Source organism: Aspergillus puulaauensis, chromosome 2, assembly GCF_016861865.1.
Source record: "Aspergillus puulaauensis MK2 DNA, chromosome 2, nearly complete sequence".
Classification (NCBI taxonomy): domain Eukaryota; kingdom Fungi; phylum Ascomycota; class Eurotiomycetes; order Eurotiales; family Aspergillaceae; genus Aspergillus; species Aspergillus puulaauensis.
Genome location: NC_054858.1, coordinates 3,991,142 through 4,014,384, shown reverse-complemented (window position 1 = coordinate 4,014,384; position 23,243 = coordinate 3,991,142). Strand labels below are relative to the sequence as shown.

The 23,243-nt window shown below is 51.3% G+C and overlaps 7 protein-coding genes across 7 annotated transcripts; 5 read left to right on the top strand and 2 right to left on the bottom strand.

Moving 5' to 3' along the window:
- Window positions 1–135: 135 nt before the first annotated feature.
- CDC55 (protein phosphatase 2A regulatory subunit CDC55) lies at window positions 136–2,020 on the top strand (the record flags this gene model as incomplete). The annotated part of the gene is made up of 5 exons (XM_041700437.1): window positions 136–179; window positions 364–404; window positions 472–569; window positions 630–1,931; window positions 1,997–2,020. 5 exons carry the CDS (start codon window positions 136–138, stop codon window positions 2,018–2,020), a joined length of 1,509 nt encoding a protein of 502 aa, XP_041553422.1.
- A 1,147-nt stretch (window positions 2,021–3,167) lies between these two features.
- Window positions 3,168–8,630, top strand: SIN3 (transcriptional regulator SIN3; the record flags this gene model as incomplete). The annotated part of the gene is made up of 8 exons (XM_041700436.1): window positions 3,168–3,265; window positions 3,345–3,367; window positions 3,498–4,162; window positions 4,226–4,326; window positions 4,375–5,068; window positions 5,136–5,615; window positions 5,862–7,967; window positions 8,016–8,630. 8 exons carry the CDS (start codon window positions 3,168–3,170, stop codon window positions 8,628–8,630), a joined length of 4,782 nt encoding a protein of 1,593 aa, XP_041553421.1.
- Window positions 8,631–9,985: 1,355 nt separating this feature from the next.
- On the top strand, window positions 9,986–11,743 carry coaT (acetyl-CoA hydrolase ACH1; the record flags this gene model as incomplete). The annotated part of the gene is made up of 4 exons (XM_041700435.1): window positions 9,986–10,128; window positions 10,192–10,432; window positions 10,483–11,448; window positions 11,516–11,743. The coding sequence occupies 4 exons, from the start codon at window positions 9,986–9,988 to the stop codon at window positions 11,741–11,743; spliced, it is 1,578 nt and encodes a 525-aa protein (XP_041553420.1).
- A 485-nt stretch (window positions 11,744–12,228) lies between these two features.
- On the top strand, window positions 12,229–13,089 carry APUU_21657A (oxidoreductase, short chain dehydrogenase/reductase family; the record flags this gene model as incomplete). The annotated part of the gene is made up of 1 exon (XM_041700434.1): window positions 12,229–13,089. The coding sequence occupies one exon, from the start codon at window positions 12,229–12,231 to the stop codon at window positions 13,087–13,089; it is 861 nt and encodes a 286-aa protein (XP_041553419.1).
- Window positions 13,090–13,263: 174 nt separating this feature from the next.
- APUU_21656S (uncharacterized protein) lies at window positions 13,264–13,644 on the bottom strand (the record flags this gene model as incomplete). Its single annotated transcript, XM_041700433.1, has 3 exons — window positions 13,264–13,297; window positions 13,351–13,475; window positions 13,549–13,644. 3 exons carry the CDS (start codon window positions 13,642–13,644, stop codon window positions 13,264–13,266), a joined length of 255 nt encoding a protein of 84 aa, XP_041553418.1.
- Window positions 13,645–14,534: 890 nt separating this feature from the next.
- On the top strand, window positions 14,535–15,935 carry APUU_21655A (uncharacterized protein; the record flags this gene model as incomplete). The annotated part of the gene is made up of 1 exon (XM_041700432.1): window positions 14,535–15,935. The coding sequence occupies one exon, from the start codon at window positions 14,535–14,537 to the stop codon at window positions 15,933–15,935; it is 1,401 nt and encodes a 466-aa protein (XP_041553417.1).
- A 3,469-nt stretch (window positions 15,936–19,404) lies between these two features.
- On the bottom strand, window positions 19,405–21,267 carry btgE (putative cell wall glucanase (Scw11); the record flags this gene model as incomplete). The annotated part of the gene is made up of 2 exons (XM_041700431.1): window positions 19,405–20,984; window positions 21,066–21,267. 2 exons carry the CDS (start codon window positions 21,265–21,267, stop codon window positions 19,405–19,407), a joined length of 1,782 nt encoding a protein of 593 aa, XP_041553416.1.
- Between the last annotated feature and the right edge of the window lie 1,976 nt (window positions 21,268–23,243).

Genomic DNA, 23,243 nt, shown 5'->3' with positions numbered 1-23,243 from the left:
GTCGTCTTTGTTTACGACCCGGTCCCCACGAACCCCGCTTATACTACCGTATTTCAAGATCCGAGGCTCTGGATTTTGAAATTTACTTTCTTCCTCACCAACATACTATCCAAGAAGGGCCGTTATTGAAAGAAAATGGTGGACAGGGACCCAGGTACACCTACCTGGAAATTCACGCAGTGAGTCTCACTCCCTGGTCCCTTCGAGTCCACCTCGCATCGGCAGTATCTTTATCTATGTTCCAAACAATTTATAAAGGGATTGTCGGGCTGTTTTTTTGGGGGACGGGATCGATCGACCCACCGTGCTATCCCATATATTTCAGGTTCGATATTTGGAAGGGTTACTGATGGTTGTGTATAGATGTTTTGGCGATAAAGGCGATGTGGAAGACATTACCGAAGGTATGCTTATTGCTCCAAACTTCGGGGTATCTTCTCCTAGAAACTAATCTTCATATTTTTTCGTTAGCGGATATCATTTCTACAGTCGAGTTTGACCATACTGGAAACTACCTGGCTACAGGAGATAAAGGGGGGAGAGTAGTACTATTTGAGAGAAATGAGACGGTACTATCACCTTTGCATACGCCGGTAACTTGAATAAAACGGTGCTAACCATTGTAACAGAAAAAAACCTGCGAATACAAATTCCACACCGAGTTCCAGTCACACGAGCCAGAATTTGATTATCTAAAATCCCTAGAGATCGAAGAGAAGATCAACAAGATAAAATGGTGTCGGCGACAAAATTCGTCACATTTTCTCCTTTCAACAAACGACAAAACAATCAAGCTTTGGAAGGTGTTTGACAAATCTCTCAAAGTCGTTGCAGAGAACAACCTCTCCACGGAGTTAACCCCTGGTGGTGTTGGCGGCGGAGGGGCACCCAGGGCACCCCGTGTATCTTTCAAAGACCCTTCAGCATTGAAACTCCCAAGAATGACACATCATGATACGGTCGTCGCTGCTGTACCTAGACGAACCTACGCCAACGCCCATGCTTATCACATTAATAGCATCTCTGTCAACAGTGACGGGGAGACCTTCATTAGCAGTGATGATCTGCGGGTCAACCTGTGGAACTTGAATATTCAAGACCAGAGCTTCAACATTGTTGATATCAAACCGGCAAACATGGAGGAGCTCACAGAAGTAATTACAGCGGCGGAGTTTCACCCTACAAGCTGCAACTGGTTCATGTACGCGAGCTCGAAGGGGACCATCAAACTCGCGGATATGCGGCAGCGGGCACTGTGCGATACGCACCACAAACGTATGTGTTTCTTTCTTTTTTTTCCCCATTTCTTTTCCCCAGCCCTTTTCGGAGTCAGAGAACAACTGATGAACCTTACCTGTGATGTAGTCTTCGAACAAGAGGAAGATGCCTCTTCACGTTCCTTCTTCTCCGAAATCATCTCCTCGATATCCGACGTAAGGTTTTCTCACGATGGCCGGTACATTGTGTCACGAGACTACTTGACGGTCAAGATTTGGGACGTCAACATGGAACGACAACCATTGAAGACAATCCCCATACACGAACACCTACGACCCCGCTTGTGTGACACGTACGAAAACGATAGTATTTTTGACAAGTTTGAGGTAGTTTTCTCTGGAGATGCCGAGAACGTTATGACCGGAAGCTACAACAACAACTTCATGATTTACCCTACCGATCCGGCCAAGGAGACCGAGATCGTGCTGCAGGCCGACAAGTCTGCCTTCAAGGCAAAGAAGGTTGGCGTACCAACGCCGATGAACAAGGGTGCTAACGGGAAGAAGAGTAACTCCCGAACAAGCAGTCCTGCTGGTCCTGGCAGCCGCATGAAGAAGGAAACCGACGCAGACCAAATCGATTTCAATAAGAAGATTCTACATATGAGCTGGCATCCGTTCGAGGACAGCATCGCCATTGCCGCCACAAACAACGTGAGTGTTGCCCATAGCTAGCTATCCTGCTCTTATATAGGATGCTAACACCCATACCAATTTAGTTGTTCGTCTTCTCTGCGCTATAAAGCGAGCCGAAGGACCAATTGTAGCTGCAAGGGTCACACCAGCGTGTCAGGGCAATCGGAAACTAATGGCAAGCTACGGACCCCAATTCCGAACATTCATTTTGTTTCCTGCCGTTTTCCGCCTGTCGGTCGAAGGTTGATTGCGTACCTCTACATGTCTTTTCATCTGCGCGGCCGCTACTTACTATGAGATATTTTTCTCACTCATTCATACTATTGCTCCCCGGGCAACTTTGGTGGTTTGGTTGGATTCTTGAGGGAGGAGCTGGGAGGGGCGTTTTTTCATGGATTTTCACATAGAGCGAGAAGACACAGGTTACTGCCCCAGAATGTTTCCATCTCCCCTTCTCTGATGTTACCTGCATTCACTGTCTGTGCCTAAACTGCAGCTGTACATTTGTCGAATCGGGGGGGTTTCTCTCTCACGACTCGCTGTCGCAGTGGACGAGATAGAAAGATTTCATAGTCAACTGACTGGGATTGAATTAGTATTGGAGTCCACTTAGTGTTACTCAAGTAGATAAGTAACTAATGAATTGATGGAGTTTTCATTCACAAATTTAAATATACAAGGGATGGACCACTGGAAGTCAATGACGTCGAAAACCTCAGGCTCCATAACTTGCAGAATTCAACCAATTATGATCCTTGCGGCGTATCATCCTATGGGAACATCATGACATTGGCCGGTACCTCGGAAAAATCCAGACTCCGGCAGTTCGGTGCTAACCCGTATTGAGACTAATGCGGCCAAACTCTCTCCGCCTTCTCTCTTGGAGGCTATCCGTGATCGGTCGCGCGCAACCATCATCGCTCAGTAAGTCTGCTGTTTGCTGGCTTGATACGTCGTTATACTTCCTCCACCTCCTTTGTCTCCTTTGAGACAATTTTGTCCTGTATACTTGATCTTTATTTGACCCGGAATTCGTCTTTTCTGCGCCTGGCAGACTCGAGATCCAGTGATGTTACTGTGAAATGAGTGGGAAGAGAAACTGATCCGTGCGAAAAGGAATAGAAGCCTGCAGCTTGAGCTTGGGTTGTTACCTGCTCTCTACCTCTTTTCTACAGTGACAGCTCTGTTTCCGAGTGCTTCGAAAGTCACTGTCAGTATCAGGTGCTTCAGGGCCCTGTCATCAGCCAGAAAATCATGAACTCTGGGAACGATAATTGGCACTCAGGTGGCCCCCCGTCGCACCCTGGCATGGATCAAATGAATCAACCGCCTCGGCCACTGGGCTCATTCGGGTATGTTATTAAGAGTCCTGAATTTGTTTTATCATTTATCAAAAGACAATGGCTAACCTTGCTTTTTTCTGCCTTACAGCCAAAACGCAAACCCACAGCAAGGTCCGTCTTCGCAGCCCTCTGGGCCTGTCCTCCCTCCACCAGCCGGTTAGAAATACCTCGTTACAGCTATATTTGCTATATTTACATCTTCTCGTCTTACAAAGGTGACTGACTTGTGTTAATTCATTAGCGCCTTACCATCCTTCCGCTCAACCGGGTGCCCATTCGCTGCCCGGGTTGGCGGAGTTGAGCCAAACCCACGGCAATCCTCACCAACCTCCATCCTATGGCCAACACCCCCCTGCGCCATCACACGGTGCTGGACACTCACTGCCGGGCATTGGTCAGGCAATGCAGCACCCTTCCCCCCAGTCGATCAACCAGGAACGCGAGCGCGATTCCAGAGAGCGGGAACTTCTCGAACGACACCGTCAAGAGGAAATGGTACACAGGGAGCGTGAACAGCGTGAGCGTGAGCGTGAGCAGATCGAACGTCAACAGCTTGAACGACAACGCGAGCAGCAACACCATCCTGTTCAGAGCCATACCGGGTCAATTCCTTTACATCAGCCTGTGGCATCAAAAGTTCCAAATACTATCCACGGCCCTGGTGGTCTCTTGTCCAGTTTGGGTACAAACCCGACCAATGGGCCCCAAGGCGCAATGCAAGCGTCTGGTGGCGGACCAGGCGGGATTTATGGCTCTCAGATCCCACATGGTGAAGGTACTCCGAGGTCGTACATGCAGCACGCTGCTGGGCCGCCGGGTCAGCCATTGATGGCATTCAATGGGACTGGGCCGCCAGTCCCTGGAAACGTTGCAGCTCTTGCCCAGGGCCAACAGCCAATTCTAAACGTGAGTACACACAACCCTTTACTATGGCTTACCGAAGGACTATCGAGTTGACGCTTTCACTAGGATGCGCTTTCGTATTTGGATCAAGTCAAGGTTCGCTTCGTGGACCAACCTGATGTGTATAACCGATTCCTTGACATAATGAAAGACTTCAAGAGTCAAGCGTAAGTAAACGAAATGCAAGGCAAAGAATCGCGTGCTGACTCTTCCAGTATTGATACGCCGGGGGTGATTCAACGAGTTTCAAACCTCTTCAATGGGCATCCCGCACTCATTCAGGGTTTCAACACTTTTCTCCCACCTGGTTACCGCATTGAGTGTGGAACCGAAGATAATCCGGACGCGATTCGAGTGACCACGCCGTCAGGCACAAATACTCTTAGCATGCCTCGTACCCGTCATATAGATGGCCCAGGCGACTTGCCCCCCTCCGGTGGTATTGGACCTCACGGCCGTACTGATTACTATGAGCACTCTCGGCCGGGTTGGCAACAGCAGCCTCAATCTCAGCAAACACAGAGCAGCCTAGCTGGGTCTTATTCTCCAGGCTCCCGTTTGATCGGTGGGATGTTCGGACAGCAAACAGGACAGGGCCAGCCACAGGACCATCATTATGAGTACACAGGTCAACAAGAGCAGCAGTCCTCAGGGGGTGCTGCTGCAACACACGGGCAGGACCAGCGAGGGGTCTCTCAACTCCAAGGTGCAGCGTCAGCAGCGTCAGCAGGCCTGGGCCGGCCATCTTTGATGGGAGCTTCTGGTGCTTCTGGCCAAGGAGCCAACTTGAGTCAGCCCATGAATAGTTTGGCAGGAGTTGGGTCTAATGTCCTGCAAGGCGCGCAGGCAGATTTGAAACGTGGCCCGGTAGAATTCAACCATGCTATCAGCTATGTTAATAAGATAAAGGTTTGTCTATCCCTGGCTTGGTTTATTCGTTGAACCGATAGGGACTAACAGAACGACTTTTCTGCAGAATCGCTTTTCAAGCCGTCCGGAGATATACAAGCAGTTTCTTGAGATCCTGCAAACATATCAGCGCGAGTCAAAACCGATCGGTGATGTGTACACTCAGGTCACGCAACTTTTCAACTCCGCGCCAGACCTCCTAGAGGATTTTAAGCAGTTCCTTCCTGAGTCCGCTGCTCATGCGAAACAGCAGGCCGCGGCGCGTCAAGCAGAGGAGGCCGCGCCCATGAGTAACTTGCGTGGTGACCCGAACTTCCAATCGAGTTCACTCACTTCACAGACTCCAAATCGTGATGTCAAGATGCCACCCCTTGGTAACTTCAATGTCAAGGACTCTGCGAAAGAAGGCAAGAAGCGTAGAAATGTGCCTGGAGCCCCTGGTTTGGGCGGATCGGGCGTTGGCCCTGCTGGGGGAGTCGATACTGCACGGATGGGCGACTCTCAGGCAGGCCGCGGGCAAGCCATGGCAGCAAGCAATGCAAACAAGGTTAGTTATCCTGCAATAATTCCCATCAGTTTTACAATGCCAAGCTACACGCATATACACCTTCCTCCTTCGATCATTGTGGGCCTTATCCTGTTGCGCGCTTTTTTGATACTGGGCCTCAATTACTTCAACTGTGACAGTTGTAACACAGACACTGATTTTCTTCCCTACAACCCCCACAACCCCGTTTCCCTTCATTTCCTGGTGCCTGGACTACATTAGAGCACTATGTTGACTGTTATACAGAGAGCTAAGGTTCACCACACAAAACCCTCACAGGGAGATGCTCCACTGGTCTCGCCCACTCTTGTCCCTGCTCTACCTGAGCCTGTTCAGCCAACTTTCTCCCTGACACCGACACAAGAAGAATTCGCATTCTTTGATCGGGTCAAGAAATACATCGGGAACAAGCAAACATTTAGCGAATTCCTCAAGTTATGTAACCTCTACTCAACGGACCTTATCGACCGACATGTGTTAGTGAAGAGGGCAGCTGGATACATCGGTTCGAACCCAGAGCTTATGGCTTGGTTCAAGCGATTCATGCACGTTGAGGAGCCGGAGGACAAGATTATCGAGCTTAAGCCGAAACAGGAACCTGGGATCGTCAATTTATCCCACTGCCGTTCACTTGGACCGAGCTATCGACTTCTACCCAAGCGTGAGCGCCAGAAGCCCTGTAGCGGACGTGACCAGCTGTGTCGCAGCGTGCTGAATGACGAGTGGGCTTCTCACCCAACATGGGCGTCCGAAGACTCCGGTTTTGTTGCTCACCGGAAGAATCAATATGAAGACGCCTTGCACCGTATCGAAGAAGATAGGCACGATTATGACCACCATATCGAAGCTTGCAACCGGACCATTCAACTTATTGAGCCCATCGTTCAGCAATTTCTCGTCATGACCGAAGGGGAGAGGGCGTCCTTTAAACTTCCCCCTGGTCTCGGAGGCCAGAGTGAAGCGATCTACCAGCGTGTCATCAAGAAGATTTACGATAGACAGCGCGGGGAGAGAATCGTCAAAGAAATGTTCGAGCGTCCTTGCCATGTTCTTCCCATTGTTCTGTTCCGTTTGAAACAGAAATGCGAGGAGTGGAAGGCAAGTCAGCGCGAATGGGATAAAATTTGGCGCGAGCAGATGCAAAAGGCCTACTGGCGTAGTCTTGACCATCAAGCAATTGCAAGCAAGGGAACCGACAAGAAGCTCTTCGTCGCCAAACATATCCAGACTGAAATCCAAGCCAAGCACGAAGAGAGCAAGAACCTTCGCAAGAGCGGATTCCAGGTTCCCAAATACCAGTTCGAGTTCTCATTTACGGATCCAGCGGTGCTTATCGATGCCACTCATTTGCTTTTGACCTTCATCGACCGCAACTCGGCGGGCTTCGGTGCCGATCCGCAAAAGGTCATGATGTTCATCAAAGATTTTATCCCAGTGTTTTTCGGCATGGACCGTGACACCTTCCATGTTTACATGAACGAACTTTCTAGCGGGACCTCACCTGTTGATGAGGGTGAAGACGATAGTTCGGCTGCTGATGATACCGCAACACCGCGCAGCAGCAGCAGGAAGGGGCTTACAAATAAGAAGATGGACCTTCTTCGTGATGTCCTAGAACGCCGCAGTGAAAAGGCAAGCAGGACTGATAAAGAAGGCAGCGCTCCGGCCAGCCGCGACGGTACACCCGATGCTGCTCTCGTTCCATCCACACCTATACCTGACCCGACAGAGACTTTTGACGTGGCTGAGTTGAAATGGATGGAGCATCCCGGACAGGGCAACTTCAACCAACAGCGCGAATATAATCTCAATGAGACCTACGAAAAGAAGGCGCATCATTTGTATGCAAACCTGAACATTTTCTGTTTCTTCCGAACTTTTGAGATCTTGTATTCCCGTCTTCTTCGCATCAAGTTACACGAGAAGGATGCTCATGATGATGTGCGCCGTGCCCTTATTGGAAAGCCGGCTCAAGAACTCCACCTCATCGACAAGGTTCCTACCGACTTCTTTTATGATACTGACCCCAAAGCCAATCTGTACCAGCAGATTGTGCGAATGTGCGAAGAGGTCATCAAGGGGGATCTGGAAACATCTCACTTGGAAGAAACTCTTCGCCGCTACTACTTGAGGTCTGGTTATCAGCTTTACAATCTGGAGAAGATGTTTACTGGCGTCGCCAAGTTTGCTGGTGCAATCTTCAATGGTGATTCAAAAGATCGCAGTTCAGACATCATCAACCTCTTTTTCAAAGAGCGCGATAAGGAGGAAACAACGCACAACCAGGAGATCCAGTATCGTAAGCAGGTCGAGCGACTGGTAAAGGACAGTGAGATCTTCCGAATAACCTATGTAAGTGTTTACCTGCATATAAGCAAACCCCCATCTAACCTGTCACAGTACCCTGGCACCCAGAAGACGACAGTTCAGCTTCTCACCCCAGAAGATGCCACATTGGAAAACGAAGAGTTGAGCCAAGAGGCGCGCTGGTCGTACTATGTGTCGGCATACACGATGCGCGACCCAACCGAGGGAGTGCCATTCTCCCAGATGCGGATGCCCTTCCTGAAGCGGAACCTTCCAGGAAAGCTGGAGCAAGAAGAAGAATACAACCGCTTCTATCGCCCACTCGTTCACCAAGACGGACTTATCATCCGCATTTGTGCCAACAGCTATCATATCCTCTACGAGCCTAGCAGCTACGATTGGTGGTGGCGACCGAATCTCCCTTCGGATGAGTTGGCTGAAGAGGTGGCCAAGGAAGAGGGGGCTGTGAAGGAAAGACGGCGCGATCGGTTCACCGAGAAGTTCGTCAACAACCCCAGCTGGGCCCATGGGCTCAGCAAAGACCAAGTCGACGAATCGAACCAGCGGTTCCGTTCCTGGATCAAGGGTACGGGGTCCGAAGAGCGCGAAACAAGCGCCCCCGCTGGTTCCGGATCAGACAAGCAGAGCCCCAAGGAGGACGTCGAGATGCCGGACGCGGAGAAGCCTTCCGAGGCCCAAGAATCCTAATTCCCGTCAGCCGTTTTTTTTTTCAAGTTGTTTGGTTTACGATATGGGGTTTTAATATCGGCTCATCGATTGTGCTCGGGGTTGGGTGGAATTGATGCTTTTGGCCAACTTGGAAGCCTTGCTTGGTCATATATGTCGCAACGGGTGCCTTGGTGGAAGATCTACGTTCAATTCTCCATGTCCATCTCTTGTTTTTCTCTTTTCTTTTCTGTTCTTCTGTCTTGTTGATTTACTACGACAGCAGTGTATCTACTTTTAACACGGCATGATCAGCGCGCTCGGCCAACGGATGTACGAATGGGTTTACTGCTATTGTGTTCTCCCTGCCGGTTCTCTTCTGGCAGGCGAGAGATTCTTGGGCTGGTGTCGAGGGTATTCATTTCGCGATTTGTCTTTTCTTTTTCTTTTTCCCATCTACATTTCATGTGTATTTTAGATATGGTTTAGCGCAAGACACAGATTCCAGAGCTCGGCAGCGAACCGTAGAGCGGACAACCGTAATTCCGTAGCTACCGTTAGTCCGGGGCAGCAACCGAAAAGGTACCGAAGACGGGGGTCTGCAATTGCATGGTGCAGCGGTGCTCTGGCTCCGTGTGGCCGAACAGCTTTACCGATACAGACCGAGACTGGGCCAGACCCGGAGATGTCTCGGGATCAGCGGCCATCTGGAGTTGAAGCTGGAGATCAGGGGAATCGATATCAAATTATCAAGTTGCTATTAAATCAGTCCTGTTATGTCTGCTTATAAGTTGTGTTTTTTACGTTTAATACCTGCCTATTCATTGGCCTTGGTCCAACTCGTGTGGAAAGTGTGACGTGCGAGAGGCGTCAGAACCGAGAAATCTCCGAGGTGACGTCAGACATCCATCGAAAAAAAAGTGTCGAATCCATCGAGATGGACCAGCGTAACATGCCATTGCGCAATGGTACGATCATTTTTCGATTTCTGGAACAAGTTATAAGATCCGGAGGGCCAAGGAACATTGCTATCAGACCTGGTGATAGAAAAATGCAATAGAAATTGAGCTATTCACATTGTATGAGCTATGTATACAGCAGCATCCACTGTGGTACGACTATCGCCTAACTACCTGCTCCTCGTTACAATCAATAGTTTCAAGTACGTAGTACTCCAGTTCTCCGAGTGGGCATTCTGGAGCTACCCTGTAAAATATGCCTGCCCACTGTGCCCAGAGACTGCTCTCTCCACACGGGGGTGGCGGCATGCGTATTTCTACCTGGGAGCATCCACCTTTTAAATTCCCTCCCTCCCCCCTTCCTTCTCTCACAGAACCTCTCCACTCTTTCTTCTTACTCTTCTCTCTCTCTCCATCCCCCCCCCTCTCTCCGTCGCAATGTCGGTTTCCAATCTCTTGAGGAGCCGTGTTAGACGGCCGTCGTACCTCAGCAAAATCGCCAAGGCTGAGGACCTCGTTCACCACTTCCCCCACGGCTCTTACATCGGCTGGTCCGGTTTCACTGGAGTTGGGTATCCTAAGTATGTTTGGCCAACTGAGTTAGTCGACTTTGTTATGTAGCTAACGTCTCTTTCCCTGCGTAGGAAAGTTCCCACGGCGTTGGCCGATCACGTTGAGAAGAATGGCCTCGAAGGCCAACTTAAGTACACACTGTTCGTCGGCGCTTCATCTGGCGCGGAGACAGAGAACCGCTGGGCTCGGTTGAACATGATCGAACGCCGAAGCCCTCACCAGGTCGGCAAGGAGATTGCCAAGGGGATCAACAACGGTCAGATCAAGTTCTTCGATAAACATCTCAGCATGTTCCCTTCAGATCTTACCTACGTATGTGTTCCAAGGAATACAAAATGCAATACAGTACTGATTTATTTTAGGGCTGGTATACTCTGAACAAGCCAAAGAACAGGATTGATGTCGCTGTCATTGAAGCTTCTGCCATCACAGAGGATGGTGGGATCATCCCCGGTGCCTCTGTTGGTGCGTCTCCAGAACTTGTGCAGATGGCGGACAAGGTCATTATTGAGGTCAACACCGCCAGTCCATCATTTGAGGGCCTGCACGATATTTCCATGAGCGAGCGCCCTCCCAACCGGAAGCCGTATCTCATTATGCAGCCTGAGGACCGTATTGGAACCCCTCACATCCCTGTTGACCCCGAGAAGGTTGTTGCCATCGTCGAGTCCGACTACCCCGACCAGACCCAGCCCAATGCCCCCGAGGATGAAGGTTCGCAGGCCATTGCCTCAAACCTGATTGAGTTCCTGAAGCACGAGGTGTACCACGGCCGTCTGCCCTCAAACCTTCTGCCCATCCAGTCCGGTATTGGAAACATTGCCAACGCTGTTGTTGGCGGTCTCAGCAAGGGGGGTGCAGACTTCAAGAATCTGAAGGTGTGGACGGAGGTGCTGCAGGATTCTTTCCTCGACCTCTTCGACAGTGGAAACCTCGACTTCGCCACGGCTACCTCCATCCGTTTCTCCCCAGACGGGTTCAAGCGCTTCTATGACAACTGGGAGCACTATGCCGGAAAGCTCCTCCTGCGCTCCCAGCAGGTTTCCAACTCTCCCGAGATCATCCGCCGACTTGGCTGTATCGGCATGAACACCCCCGTTGAAGTTGACATCTACGCCCACGCCAACAGTACCTGCGTGATGGGATCTAGGATGCTCAACGGTCTTGGTGGATCCGCCGATTTCCTCCGTAGCTCCAAGTACAGTATCATGCACACGCCTAGCGTGCGCCCTTCCAAGACGGACCCCACTGGTGTCTCTTGCATTGTGCCTTTCGCAACGCACATTGACCAGACTGAACACGATCTCGACGTTATTGTTACCGAGCAGGTACGTACCTTTCCCTCAAGACATACTCAATTCGGCAATTGAAAAATAGGACTAACACTCGTATTAGGGCTTGGCTGATGTCCGTGGCCTCTCTCCTCGCGAGCGTGCCCAAGTCATTATCAAGAAGTGTTCTCACCCCGATTACACCCCCATCCTGCAGGATTACCTCGACCGCGCCGAATTCGAATGCCTGAAGAAGGGCATGGGTCACGAGCCCCACCTACTCTTCCAGGCCTTCAAGATGCACCAGAACTTGCAGGAGAAGGGCACCATGAAGATTTCCAGCTGGGAGTAATGACTAGAGTCTTGTGATACTATATCTTACTATTTTTCATGTTGAATTGGCGAACGGAGTGCTATGCTGCGGTATTTAGTTTAATTGCACATGTCTTTGCAAAGTGTCAACCTCTGGAGATATCGGACATAGCGTTGCTAAGTCCCCCCCCTCCACCATCCATACTGCTTAGTTCCTACCCCCGTCGGATGAAATGATAGCGCCGAGAGGCGACTGATCGCTTACAAATGCAATAACAAAGCCCATCAAGGTGGATAAATTCATAATTATCATCCAACCGTGTTGTCTTATTTGGTGTTGAACTGCCATGGAAAGGATCTTACCTCCAAAGTGAGGTGGTCACAGTCCCCTCCCTCGTATAGAGTATACAGCGAGCCAGCCTTATATAAACCCTCCAATGCTCCCCAATCTACCAGCACTGTGTACTCCTCCATCCAACACTCCCCTCTTTCGTCAGCTATAAACAACCCAAATTTAAGTCCAAAATGTCCAACTTCATCTCAACCACAAAACTCCACAACACCCGCGTGCTCCTAATCGGAGGAACATCAGGTATCGGATTTGCCGTCGCCAGAGCCTCCCTCGAGCACGGCGCCTCGGTGATCCTCGCCTCATCCAGCCCCGAAAAGGTCCAAACCGCCATAGACAGACTCAAGGCGCTCTACCCCGAGGAACCCTACGTCTCGCGCATCGCAGGGAAGCCGTGCGACTTGGGCAACGATGAAACGGTTGAAGATAACATCGTGAGCCTGTTCAAATATGCCACGGCGAAGGATCTCTTCGGTGCATCAGAGGGCGGTGGTGCTGGTGACGGTATAGTCCCAATCAACCATATAGTTCTCACAGCAGGCACAATGCCACGCAACCTACCACCCACAGACCCCGGTGTGGACGTCGCCTATCTCCGCTCCCTAAATACCGTGCGGTTCATTGGGGGTGCTCTCGTCGCGAAACACGCGCCGACGTATCTGCCCTCGCCGGCCTCGGCGTCCAGCTCCATAACCTACACATCGGGCGGTCTGATCTCGCGGCCTAGACCTGGGATGGCGCTTGGGATTGCGGGTGGTGCGGCTGCTGAGGGGCTGGCGAGGGGGCTGGCTGTTGATTTGGCGCCGGTGAGGGTGAATGTTGTTTCGCTTGGTCCTGTGAAGACCGAGCTGTTTGATTTGTTTGGAGATGAGAAGACTGTTGAAGGGGTTTTGGAGTCGTTTGGGAAGGAGACGCTCCTTGGGAGTGTGGGGGTGCCGGGGGATGCGGCGGAGACGTACTTGGGATTGATGAGGGATAATTTTGTTACGGGGACGATTGTGAGGAGCGATGGTGGGTTTACATTGAAGAAGTTTTAGTAGTAGTGTTGAATCATTATTCTAGCTTTGTTGGTGGTCTGTGATTATGGCATCAATTGCTGCAATGGTATATTGTTGCTGAGATAAATACTACGCTAGGCTGAAAACAGATCGACATTGTGTAACTTTAGATACTCCATACTCCTCCGATTCTATCTTCTCTCAATGTATCAATTACTCTGGGGGCCGGTAACCTCCGCCGAATATACTATCACTCAGTCAGCATCAGCCCATATATGAAAGTCCTAGAAGGCAGCTCACCGGTTGTACAGCCATCCGAAAAGGCCTGTTGATTCGTCATGGGTACGCTTGGCCCAGCCGCTGTCGACGTTGTAGCTCTTTGTGTCCTGGAGTCCGGCGAAGAGGCCTCTGCCTGCTGTTGCGTGCTATTCGCGAAAGAAGTTAGTCATGCCATGCATGATAACAGCAGGTACCAAGGAGGAGAGAGAGTGCACGTACCCGAGTAGGAGTAGTCGACTTGCGAACCCAAAGGTCAGCTCCGAAGTCATTTTGCAGACGGGAGTTTGACGTTGATTGTGTCTTTGTTTCTGTCATTGTTGTTGGTTTGGAATGAACCCTGGTTTGCTGTGGCTGATCAATTGACGACTTGGTGGTCTTCAGACGATGGTGCCGATGTCAATAGATAATGATATTGAATGTGAGGAAGAAAAAGCTTTGCTTGACTGCTGTTATTGATTGATTGACTGATGATGATGGAAGAGAAGTAGGGGTAACCCTGCTATAGACGGCCATTTTTATACTCTGAGCCTCAGGGCCAAACTGAATGACGGAGGCGTAGGAAGACATGATTCCGAATCACCTCACCACCGCAACCCATACACAGTATGAGACTAGGTAGATACGGGGGTATGATTTGCCGCTCTTATGGGGTAGTCACATAGCGCGGACAGAATGGTCTGAGGCTTGCTCGTGGTTAGTATCAGGCTGGCAACCAAATGGTTCACGTACTGTCCAATAAGAGGACGAATATAACTAAAGAACTTCATTCTGGATATTTCGAGAGTTGACCCGAGCGAACGGGCGTGGCTGTTATGGCATGATGTATAGAAGGAGTTGGGCAGTTGTTAGTGTTGTTTTGGGTGGCATGATTGTTGGTCTTGGGGGCTGAGCAGGGCAGCACGCGATGACACGACAGGCACGGGATATCTTGGGTTATTATCGGCGAAAGTAGGAGTGACGAAGTCAGCAGTATAACCAATTTTTTTATTATGGTGAATGTGCTCTTCTATGATGATATTTCTGATGTCCGATGTTTGTAGAGAGTTGAAGACGGGATAATGTGAGCAGCCTGCAGCCTGCAGCCTCGTTACTGCTGTGTTGCCTGCCTGCATCTCCTCCCTTCCCTCGCCAACTCCCACCATGGCAGTGAACACACTGCCAAACCCCTTCCCCAGAAACCCCAAGATGCAATAATACCATCCAAAATGTCTTTCCAAGGCGAAACACCCCCCACCCACCGCATCAACCTCTCACTCCCCCCTGCACAGCGCTACTCCGCGCTCGCACACCTCTACCGCCCCCAACTGTGCGCGCTGACTTCACTCTTCGACGACCTCGTCCTCGGCCTCTTCCCAGAATCGTATCTCCCGCGTATAAAATCGCTAGCGCGACTTTTTCTGCGCCGGGTCTACGATGGTGAAGAGACGCAGGAGTTGCGCGGGATCGCGGACGCGACGGGCATCGAGATGTACCTGGTGGTTGCACTGAATGTGCTCCTCGATTTGTTGATGGGGTGTACCAGTGGCGCTGCTTTGTCTTCATCATCATTTTCGCCTTCCTCATTATCGCCAACAGGGGAACAGGGAGATGCAGGAGACGAAAAGAGAATGCTCCACTTCCGAACCCTAGACTGGGACATGCCGGCACTGCGCCAACTTGTTGTGAAACTGGAGTTCGTGGCCGACGATGAAGAGGATAGCCCCGTGCTCGCGACAAACATCACATACGTGGGGTTTGTCGGTGTCCTTACCGGAGTCCGGCAGGGGCTCAGTGTCTCGCTGAACTTCCGGCCAAACCATGATGCTAGTTCGTGGGTGAAGCAGGCGAAGTTTTATGGGTCTCATTTGCTTGTTCTTCTCGGGTTCAAGAGGTCGATTGCTTCTGTACTGAGGCATGTGATCATTCCATCGACGACGAAAAAGCAGGCGTGGTTGCATCCGCAAGGCAAACAGGAGGCGGCGCACCAGCTTTCTCTATCTGAAGCAGTGTCAAGAATCATACGGATACCATCGACGGCTTGCTACCTGATACTGTGCGATGGGCGGGAGGCCTACGTGCTAGAGAAAGACTACAAGACAACGACAGTGGAATCTAGCTCTTCCTTCATTGTTGCTACAAACAGTGACCGCGGGGCGGACCCGCAGGCCCTTGACCCTTCCACGCAGCAGGAACATCGAGGCGCTTCGCTGACAACCGGGGAGCCAATCGCGATGGTTGATCTTATCAATGATAGCATCGAGAGACGGGCATGCATGCAGGCACACTGGGATATAAAGGTCACGGAGGCAAGACAGGCCACCCGGCGTGCCTTGCGAGCCGCACAAACTCGGAAGGATCCGTTGAGGCGAACCCGGTCTTCCCAGAGACAAACCACGACTGTTTCTTCCTCGGAAGCTATAGCAACAGCCGCGTCTGATGATACCCTGCCCGACGCGGAGGTCACGGCGACGCTAGATGAAATCGTGGCCTGGACAACGCAATTTCCAACCACGAATGAAATGACGCATTTTTCAGCGGTGATGGATCCTGTCAAGGGGGCTGTTGCCTGGGTTCGGCGGTACCCCGAGCCTTTGGAGGATGAATGGGAGATGTCTAACTTAGAGTAACTGGGCAGAAATATTGGTTGATTATATAGCTTTCCGGTAGAGCTCCTGGCATCTGCTGATATATTCGTAACATCGTACATAATATAACATATCAATATCAATATAGAAATCCCGTTCACCTAGATGAACCCCTCGGGCGACGTATTATCAACACGCGTTGAGGTCTGACGATAGCTCTTCCTTTCCCAAATCCTATTGGAGTATGTAATGGGCGACGATGAGCCTGTATTCTCGGCCTTTTCCGGTTCGGCGACGGCTGGAATAGGCTTTAATCCCGCGGCGGTATCATCACTGCCACGAGAGGACACCCACATAACTCTAGTCTTGGACAGTGACTGTGGCGGCGGATCTGCGCCAGATGTACTGTCGTCCGGTACGATCTCATCAAACTTCTTATTCCTCGTTGTTCGGAGGATGGTGGAGAGCGAATCGGTAAAAGCAATCCCATTATCCCACATTGTAAGGAAGCCAGCGATTACGCACAACAGTGTGACGAAGACCGCAACGCCATACGCAATAAAGAGGTTTTTCTGTGAATATAGATACCTGGTTTCGTTCTCGTAGATAGTCACGTTGATGGTGTGAGCGTAGGAGGAATTCAAACTAATCAACCAAGTTAGCAAATTGGCGGGCGCCGTGGGGTGGGTATTGTGGAGAGAGATAGGTAGATATGCTCACTGGAAATACGGCTCAGCAAGTAGACTAAGAGTTATGTTTTTTCCTAGCTGGATGGTGGCATCGAGGAAATTCGGCAAGTCCTGATCATCTTCACCGTCGTCCCCCATCAGCCCATACATTTCTTCCGTGCTGCTGAGAATCGATTTTAAAATCTGTGTGTCACTGCAGACCAGAGGGTTGTATCTGCATCTACCGACAAGCATCTCTTTGAATACATTCATGACCGCAGCGTATCCATATTGTTCATCTTGATCTGGAGCTTTCGGACTATGCATTCTTGGATAAGCGGGCACGCGGTTGAGGACTGAGATGTCCGTGATATTCTGGGTCTGTTCCCCGTTGTGGAAACCAAAATCGACGGTCCAGGTGGCGTTATACATTGCACACTCTACCAACGTTCTCTTCGACGAGTATGGCGATACAGCTAGGATCACTTTGTTTACAAGATCCTCAGCTAGCGGCGTCTCTGGAAAAGGGCCGGCGGCGTGGTAGTACTCAAAGAGCTGATCAAGGTCGTAGGATATATTCCCGGATTGTGCTTGAAAGCCAAGATATGGCGTTCTGAATATATCAGGAAGAGCGTGCCAGTGCTCCATTGATGTATTGACACCGTCTCTACCCTTCTCACACTGGATATAAGGCGCAATAAAGGTATGCGTATAAGTCGAGTTTGGCGCCGGTGCGGCAAGATTGCGAACTGTGCCTTGCATAATAACGCTGCTTATAAAACGAGTCACGACTGGAGTTGGTGCGCCTGGCCCGCCGTCACTCATGGTCGTGAACTTGTTGAAATCCCAGTCAAAGTCCGGCAGAAGCTGCTGAGGAGATACTCTCGAAACCAAAGCAGATTGCACTGACAGAGTTGCGGGTGTCACGACTGTAACCAGAGGAATCGTCCTGTACAGCACTCAATATTCAATTTCAGTGCAAAGGATTAGGCGTAACTTACCATGATATGAGGCCCAAAATAGCTACATTCGGGCCCTTGAGCCATATGTGGAAATCGAAGAAGTTGAAGATGCTGCCCCGAATATCCCACATCGAATCCAAAGTTGATAACCTCACTGGCTTTAACCGCAAAATCCACCAAAGGTTCTGGACGCAAGCAAGGCCAACTGCCGTGGTGAGGAATGTTTTTGTCAGGAAGGCCATTCCAGTACCAATCCGTAGTGCCCATGCTTGTTGAGTCTGGCTCCCGACCGCTGTGTTGTTCAACGAGTAGTAGTAAAAATGGTGGCTGATTGCCAGTGCCAGCCCAAGGACGAAGCATACAATCATCGCCGTGGGCACCCTCCAGTGGATACCACTTTTCATACCCATCTTGTGACCAGCTATTCATGCGTTGATCAGTTGAGGTAACCTGTCGGGCATTCAAGGAAGATCTTACCGGAAGATAAGTCGCCCATTGTGAATACTAGTAGGCATGTATCTATGTGCCCCCAACAGCCAGCAGTGACAACAGTTCAAAAGAGAGAAGTAAGCCTCTCAAGAGCCTCTGCGCCAGCGGCAAGCCCTTCCACTTTAAATAACGTGGACTTAACCGCCATTGCATGGCCCCCCTCCGCAGTCCACCAGTTGGGAGCTTAATATTTTTAGAAGAGGGAGATGCGCTGTAGGGAACGATTCTGAGACACAGAAGCGGCCCTGGATCGACCCTTGGCACCAGAATAGACTGCATCCCATTGGGTCCCATTGGCAGCCATCCAGGGTCCTCATGCGGGAAAGCAGCGCCGCTTCCCAGGGGCCAAATGGAGCAGAGAGTCGACATCACCTTCTGTAGTCATCGTGCCCTGAGAGTTGGGCTTTGGATTTTGAGTCGTGCTCACTCCACACAGCCCCAATAGAATACCAATATCTGGACACATCATATTGCTTAGATACTGATACCTGGCAGGGTTCCGTAGCTCAAGGTCGTGTGTGGTGTTTGGATCAAATGTCACCGGAAATGCAGCCAAGTGGAGTGCGGGCTTGTCCATCTCGCAAGGCTGCCGGGCGCTACCAGCAAAGCAGAGACAGTGCAACTGCAGTGCATCGCCTCAAGGACAACATGTCTGTGTCCTGCATCGCCTCGGACAAGTGGTTGAGATACGCGAAAGGCCTTCGATTGGGCGGAAGAAAGAAGGGGGACTTGAATTGTACCTTGAGCTCTGTAAATAGTACAAAATGTTGTGAACTTGTGATGGATGCCCGATCACAGTGTGGGGAAACACTGGTTGTTTCAGATGAGGCGCTAAGCCTTTCGGAAATTCGAGGATGCTTGGAACTCGAGTTTGTTCTTTGATTTTCTTGGGTTTGTTATTGTTGCTTTTCCCTTTGTTAGATGAATGAAGTTATGAGTATGGTAGATTAGGAATAACAAATGTAAAGATGTTGGTTCCTAGGATATATGGCACGTGCGGCGCTCCCCAAACGGTCAAGAAGGTTAGTTCGAGATTTAATTGTCTTCTCATGCAGCATGTATATTTAGGGGCGATAAAATCGTTGTCCAGACTTGGATAGGAGTAATACAGATTACAAGATTTAGGACAGGAATTGACCACAAAAATGTCGTAATCCGTGATGAATTAGCAGCATATACAGACTAACCAAAAAAACATGCAGATGCAGAGACAGGCAGGTAAATAATAGGCAACATATAAAAAAGGTTGTATCTACAAAATGAACATAAAAGTATATTGAAAAAAGAAAGCCGGGCCAGTCCGTACAGGAAATCCAAAACGACCAGCCAGGAAGAAGAAACTCCTATCCACTGAATTGATGGTATATACTATACGCCAAGGGCGCAAGGCGCTTAGAACTGGTCAAAGCAGCCCCAGTGGGTCTCGACGTTGAACTCGTTGCCCGCGCTCCCGCTCGCGCCCTTCTGTTTGAGCTTCCACAAGTCATCAGTGTACGAGAAGAAGACAGACACGTCACCAACGGCCTTTTCGAGGGCTTTGATAGCAGTGGACTGTTCAGACCTGCTGGGGATGGCCTTTCCGTTCGCGTTACCGTTGTTGGGCCAACCAGTCTCAAGGTTGATAACATCCTTGCCAGAGCAGACCTGCTTCAGGTCACGGATCTGGTTGCCAACCAGCTCACCAGCCTCGGCGGCGCTGAACTCCGCGTTGAAGAAGGGGTGGAGGTTAGCACCCAAGATGTCAACAGCGGGGCAAAGGGTGTCGCCGTACTTGAGCCACACGTCGATGGGCTCGGCGATGGTGACCTTGCCAGTGTAGCCGGCAGCCTCCCAGGTCGACTTCCACTTCTTAATCATGCCAACGACCTCAGCAGGCTGGAAGGAGCCGCCGGTGATAGCCTCGTTTTCAGCAACAATGAGAGAGACAACGTCCCATTGAGCCCACTTGGCAATCTCCTCAACCTGCTGCTTCTCGGTGCCGTCGGTGAAGACACCAAGGATCATCTTCATACCATGGGTTTTGCAAGCCTCACCGACCTTCTCGAGAGTGCCGCACTGGGTGTCGTAGACGCGAACGTGGGAGAATCCCTTCTCCTTGAGAGCACCAATCTTGTCCAAGACCTCAGACTTGGACATGCAGCTCTCGTCGTCGTGGAAGAGAGTGAAAGTCATGCCCATGTGGTTACCACTGGCACCGGTCGGGACACTGGTGGCAGTAGACGAGGTGGTGCTGGCGGCGGCAGTGGTGGTCTGAGCCGGAGCAGTGGTAGTGGGGACAGCAGTGTTGGTGGCAGGAGCGCTGGTGGGCTCATTGCCGTCGGTGAAGGGGCAGACGTAGGTGTAGTCAGTGTTGGTGACGGTGATGGTGCTGCCAGGGTTGGTGTAGGTACCGGGGGTGTAGGTGGCCGGGGTGGGGTACACAACAACGGTGTTGTCGGGCACGGTGGTGGTGGTAGGGGCAATGGTGTAAGTACCAGCGCTGGGGCAGACGTAGGTGGTGGTCTCGATGACGCTGGTGACGGTGCTGCCGCTAGGCTTGACGGTGGCGTAGGGGCAAGTGACGGTCGTGGCAGTCTCGACGACGGTGGTGACACCACCGTAGGTGTGGGTACCGCTGGGGAGCTCGGTGCTGGTGGCACCGCAGACAGTGGTCGTCTCTGAGACGGTCAGGGTGGTAGCGGGCACGGTGTAGGTGCCAGGCTCGGTGTAGGTGCTTAAGCCGGGGGTGGGAAGAGTGACCTCGGGGGTAGGAGCGGGAGTCTCGGAGGGAGTCTCGACAGGGGCCTCAGAGGGAGTCTCGACAGGGGCCTCAGAGGGAGTCTCGACAGGGGCCTCAGAGGGGGTCTCGACGGGGCTCTCAGCTGGGGGAGCAGAGGAAGTCGCAGTGACCGTGACGGTGCTGTAGCTGGTGGACTCGACGGTGGAAGTGGTCTCCGAGGTCACGGTGCTGGTGGGAACGGAGAGGGGGATGGCTGTGACATGTTAGATCAATTCATATCCATCAATTGCTTGATACTCGGGCAAGCAATTATCGCAACCAGGCTGATACTTACTCGTCGGCTCGCCATAGTAGGAGATGACCTCGGTGGTGCAGCCGCACTCCTCCTCAGCGACAGCAGAAGAAGAGTGGACGGCAGGAGAAGTCGCGGGGAAGGCGCGGTGGTGCAGACCCTCGTGAGCGTGACGGCGCATGTGGACATCAGCAACGGCCTGGCCGGCAAAGGCGGCCGCGGTGGCCAGAATAGCACCCCTCATGATGATATAGAAAGTAAACGTTTATATAGTGAATACTCCTTTTTTTTCGTTTCTGTATAGCAAAAATGCAATGAGTGCCCGCTGAACGAGTGAAGCGGTGGTCAACAGCACAGATGGAAAGGAATGACAAGGGGGAGGAGCCTCTGGACCGATGATAAAGCAGAGAGAAAGATCACCAAGAAAAGAGGAAACGCAGAGAAGAAGAAGGGCGAGGAGGGAGAAAAGAGGGGGCGACTTGGGAAATTAGGGCGAAATCGTGACGGGGCCTGCAAGCAGGTTCTGGTGGAGGCGAGGCCGGCGATTGGCAGAGACAGGGGGTCTGGCCAGAGAGCATCAGTCCCAAATACGAAAGAATACAGCCATTGCCCCAAATGAGGCCAATGGGGCAAAAGGGGCAGCGAAGCCAACTGTGCCGGATCTCCTGAATGAATATTACGGCCTCATCCAGCGAGCTAATGATGTGGCAGCAGTGGCCGATCACTGTGGACAGAGCGGGGCTACGGAAATTATACTTGCTGCTCAGCCACTCACAGCGCAAACCCACTCTTGCATGGGTCTGTACCCTTGCTATTCTGAGTAAAGCCTAAACACTACACAAAGTCTGCACTCCACATGGGCTTCGCTGGCTGTTCCTTGCAGGCTCTCCCAGCCTGCCATGGCCCTCGCTGGCCAGACTGACTGGAGGGCTGGAGTTCTTGGGAGCTGGTGTTCGACAGTCGGTAACCGCCCAGGCAAGTGCAACTGCGAATTGCACTGCGCTGGATACATCTACTGGAGCGACGTGTTTTTGGTGTTCCTGGCCTCCGAGTTGCGAGGTGACACGTCCCACGGGCAGAGTTTTGGATTTTGGCCTGATAAATTACTTACCATGTGAACTGCCGTTCCAGGCCCGGTTTTGCCGGAGTACTGAACGTGTTCATGTCAGCTCAGCCAACGTCCAGCACTCTGAGACAACCGTTTGCCCCAACCAAGGATATGGAACCTTCTGCAGAGAAATGAGAACCAGTTCGCGCTGAAATAAATGACTGAGACACCTGGTGGTCCCCATGTCGACCCCAAAAAGCAGACAAAAACAAACGGCAGCCCCGAATCCTGGGACGAATCACCGAATTGTCCACCAGATTTGTGCCTGGACCCACCCCTTACCCGAAGTTTCACGGCTGTGACTGGCCAAGTTTTCCAGACCTTTCTGAGCGGTCCACCAATGGCGATGCTCTGGTGCCTGGCTCCCGTGACACACCGCTGGCTCGCAGTGTCCCGGCTGTATTATTAGTGTATCTCCGTTACGGCTTACTATTTTCAGGGGTATTGTTTTTATCAAGAGTTGGTTGTTGCTCAGCCTCACCAAGAGCGCCATGGGAGGACTATCGAAGGATGAAACACTCAGTTGTCGTCAATTGAAGCCATCACTAAAGCATCCAGCGTTCAGGGGAATCGCATTGCTTCACGTCTGTCGCAAGTCGGCGACGAGAGGAAACCAGCAATTATTGTCAATAAACCGGTCGATCACCCACTCAAGACTTGGGAACAACAATTAAAAGCGAAGATCCAGCATCTTTTGTGCCTTGGAAGTTGTGGCCGACTTTCACGGGCCTGTCTGGCTCTGCTCCTTCGGTCCAAGACAGACTCCGCGCATGCCGAGAGTCCACGCTCCATCCAACTCGCCCAAGTGGCAAGAGCGCCTCGTCTTCTCGTAATCAGGCCTGAACAGTGAAGAGTGAAGACTGCAGACTGCAGAACATGACGTCCCTTGTGTGCTCGGCTTTTACGACCCTCGCAACACGAGGCATCCCTGTCTCTTAACATCCACTCCCACCCCAAGGTGATTCCTTTCCATCCTTCGGGGAGATTCTGTTTACAGTCTCGAACGTCGCAGTCGCAGGCCCGTTCCTGATTCAGGATCTTCAAGCCCGCCGCGCAACCCCGTCTGTTGCGGCAAAGATCAGCTTGATATGCCGGTCTCGAACGAGATCCAG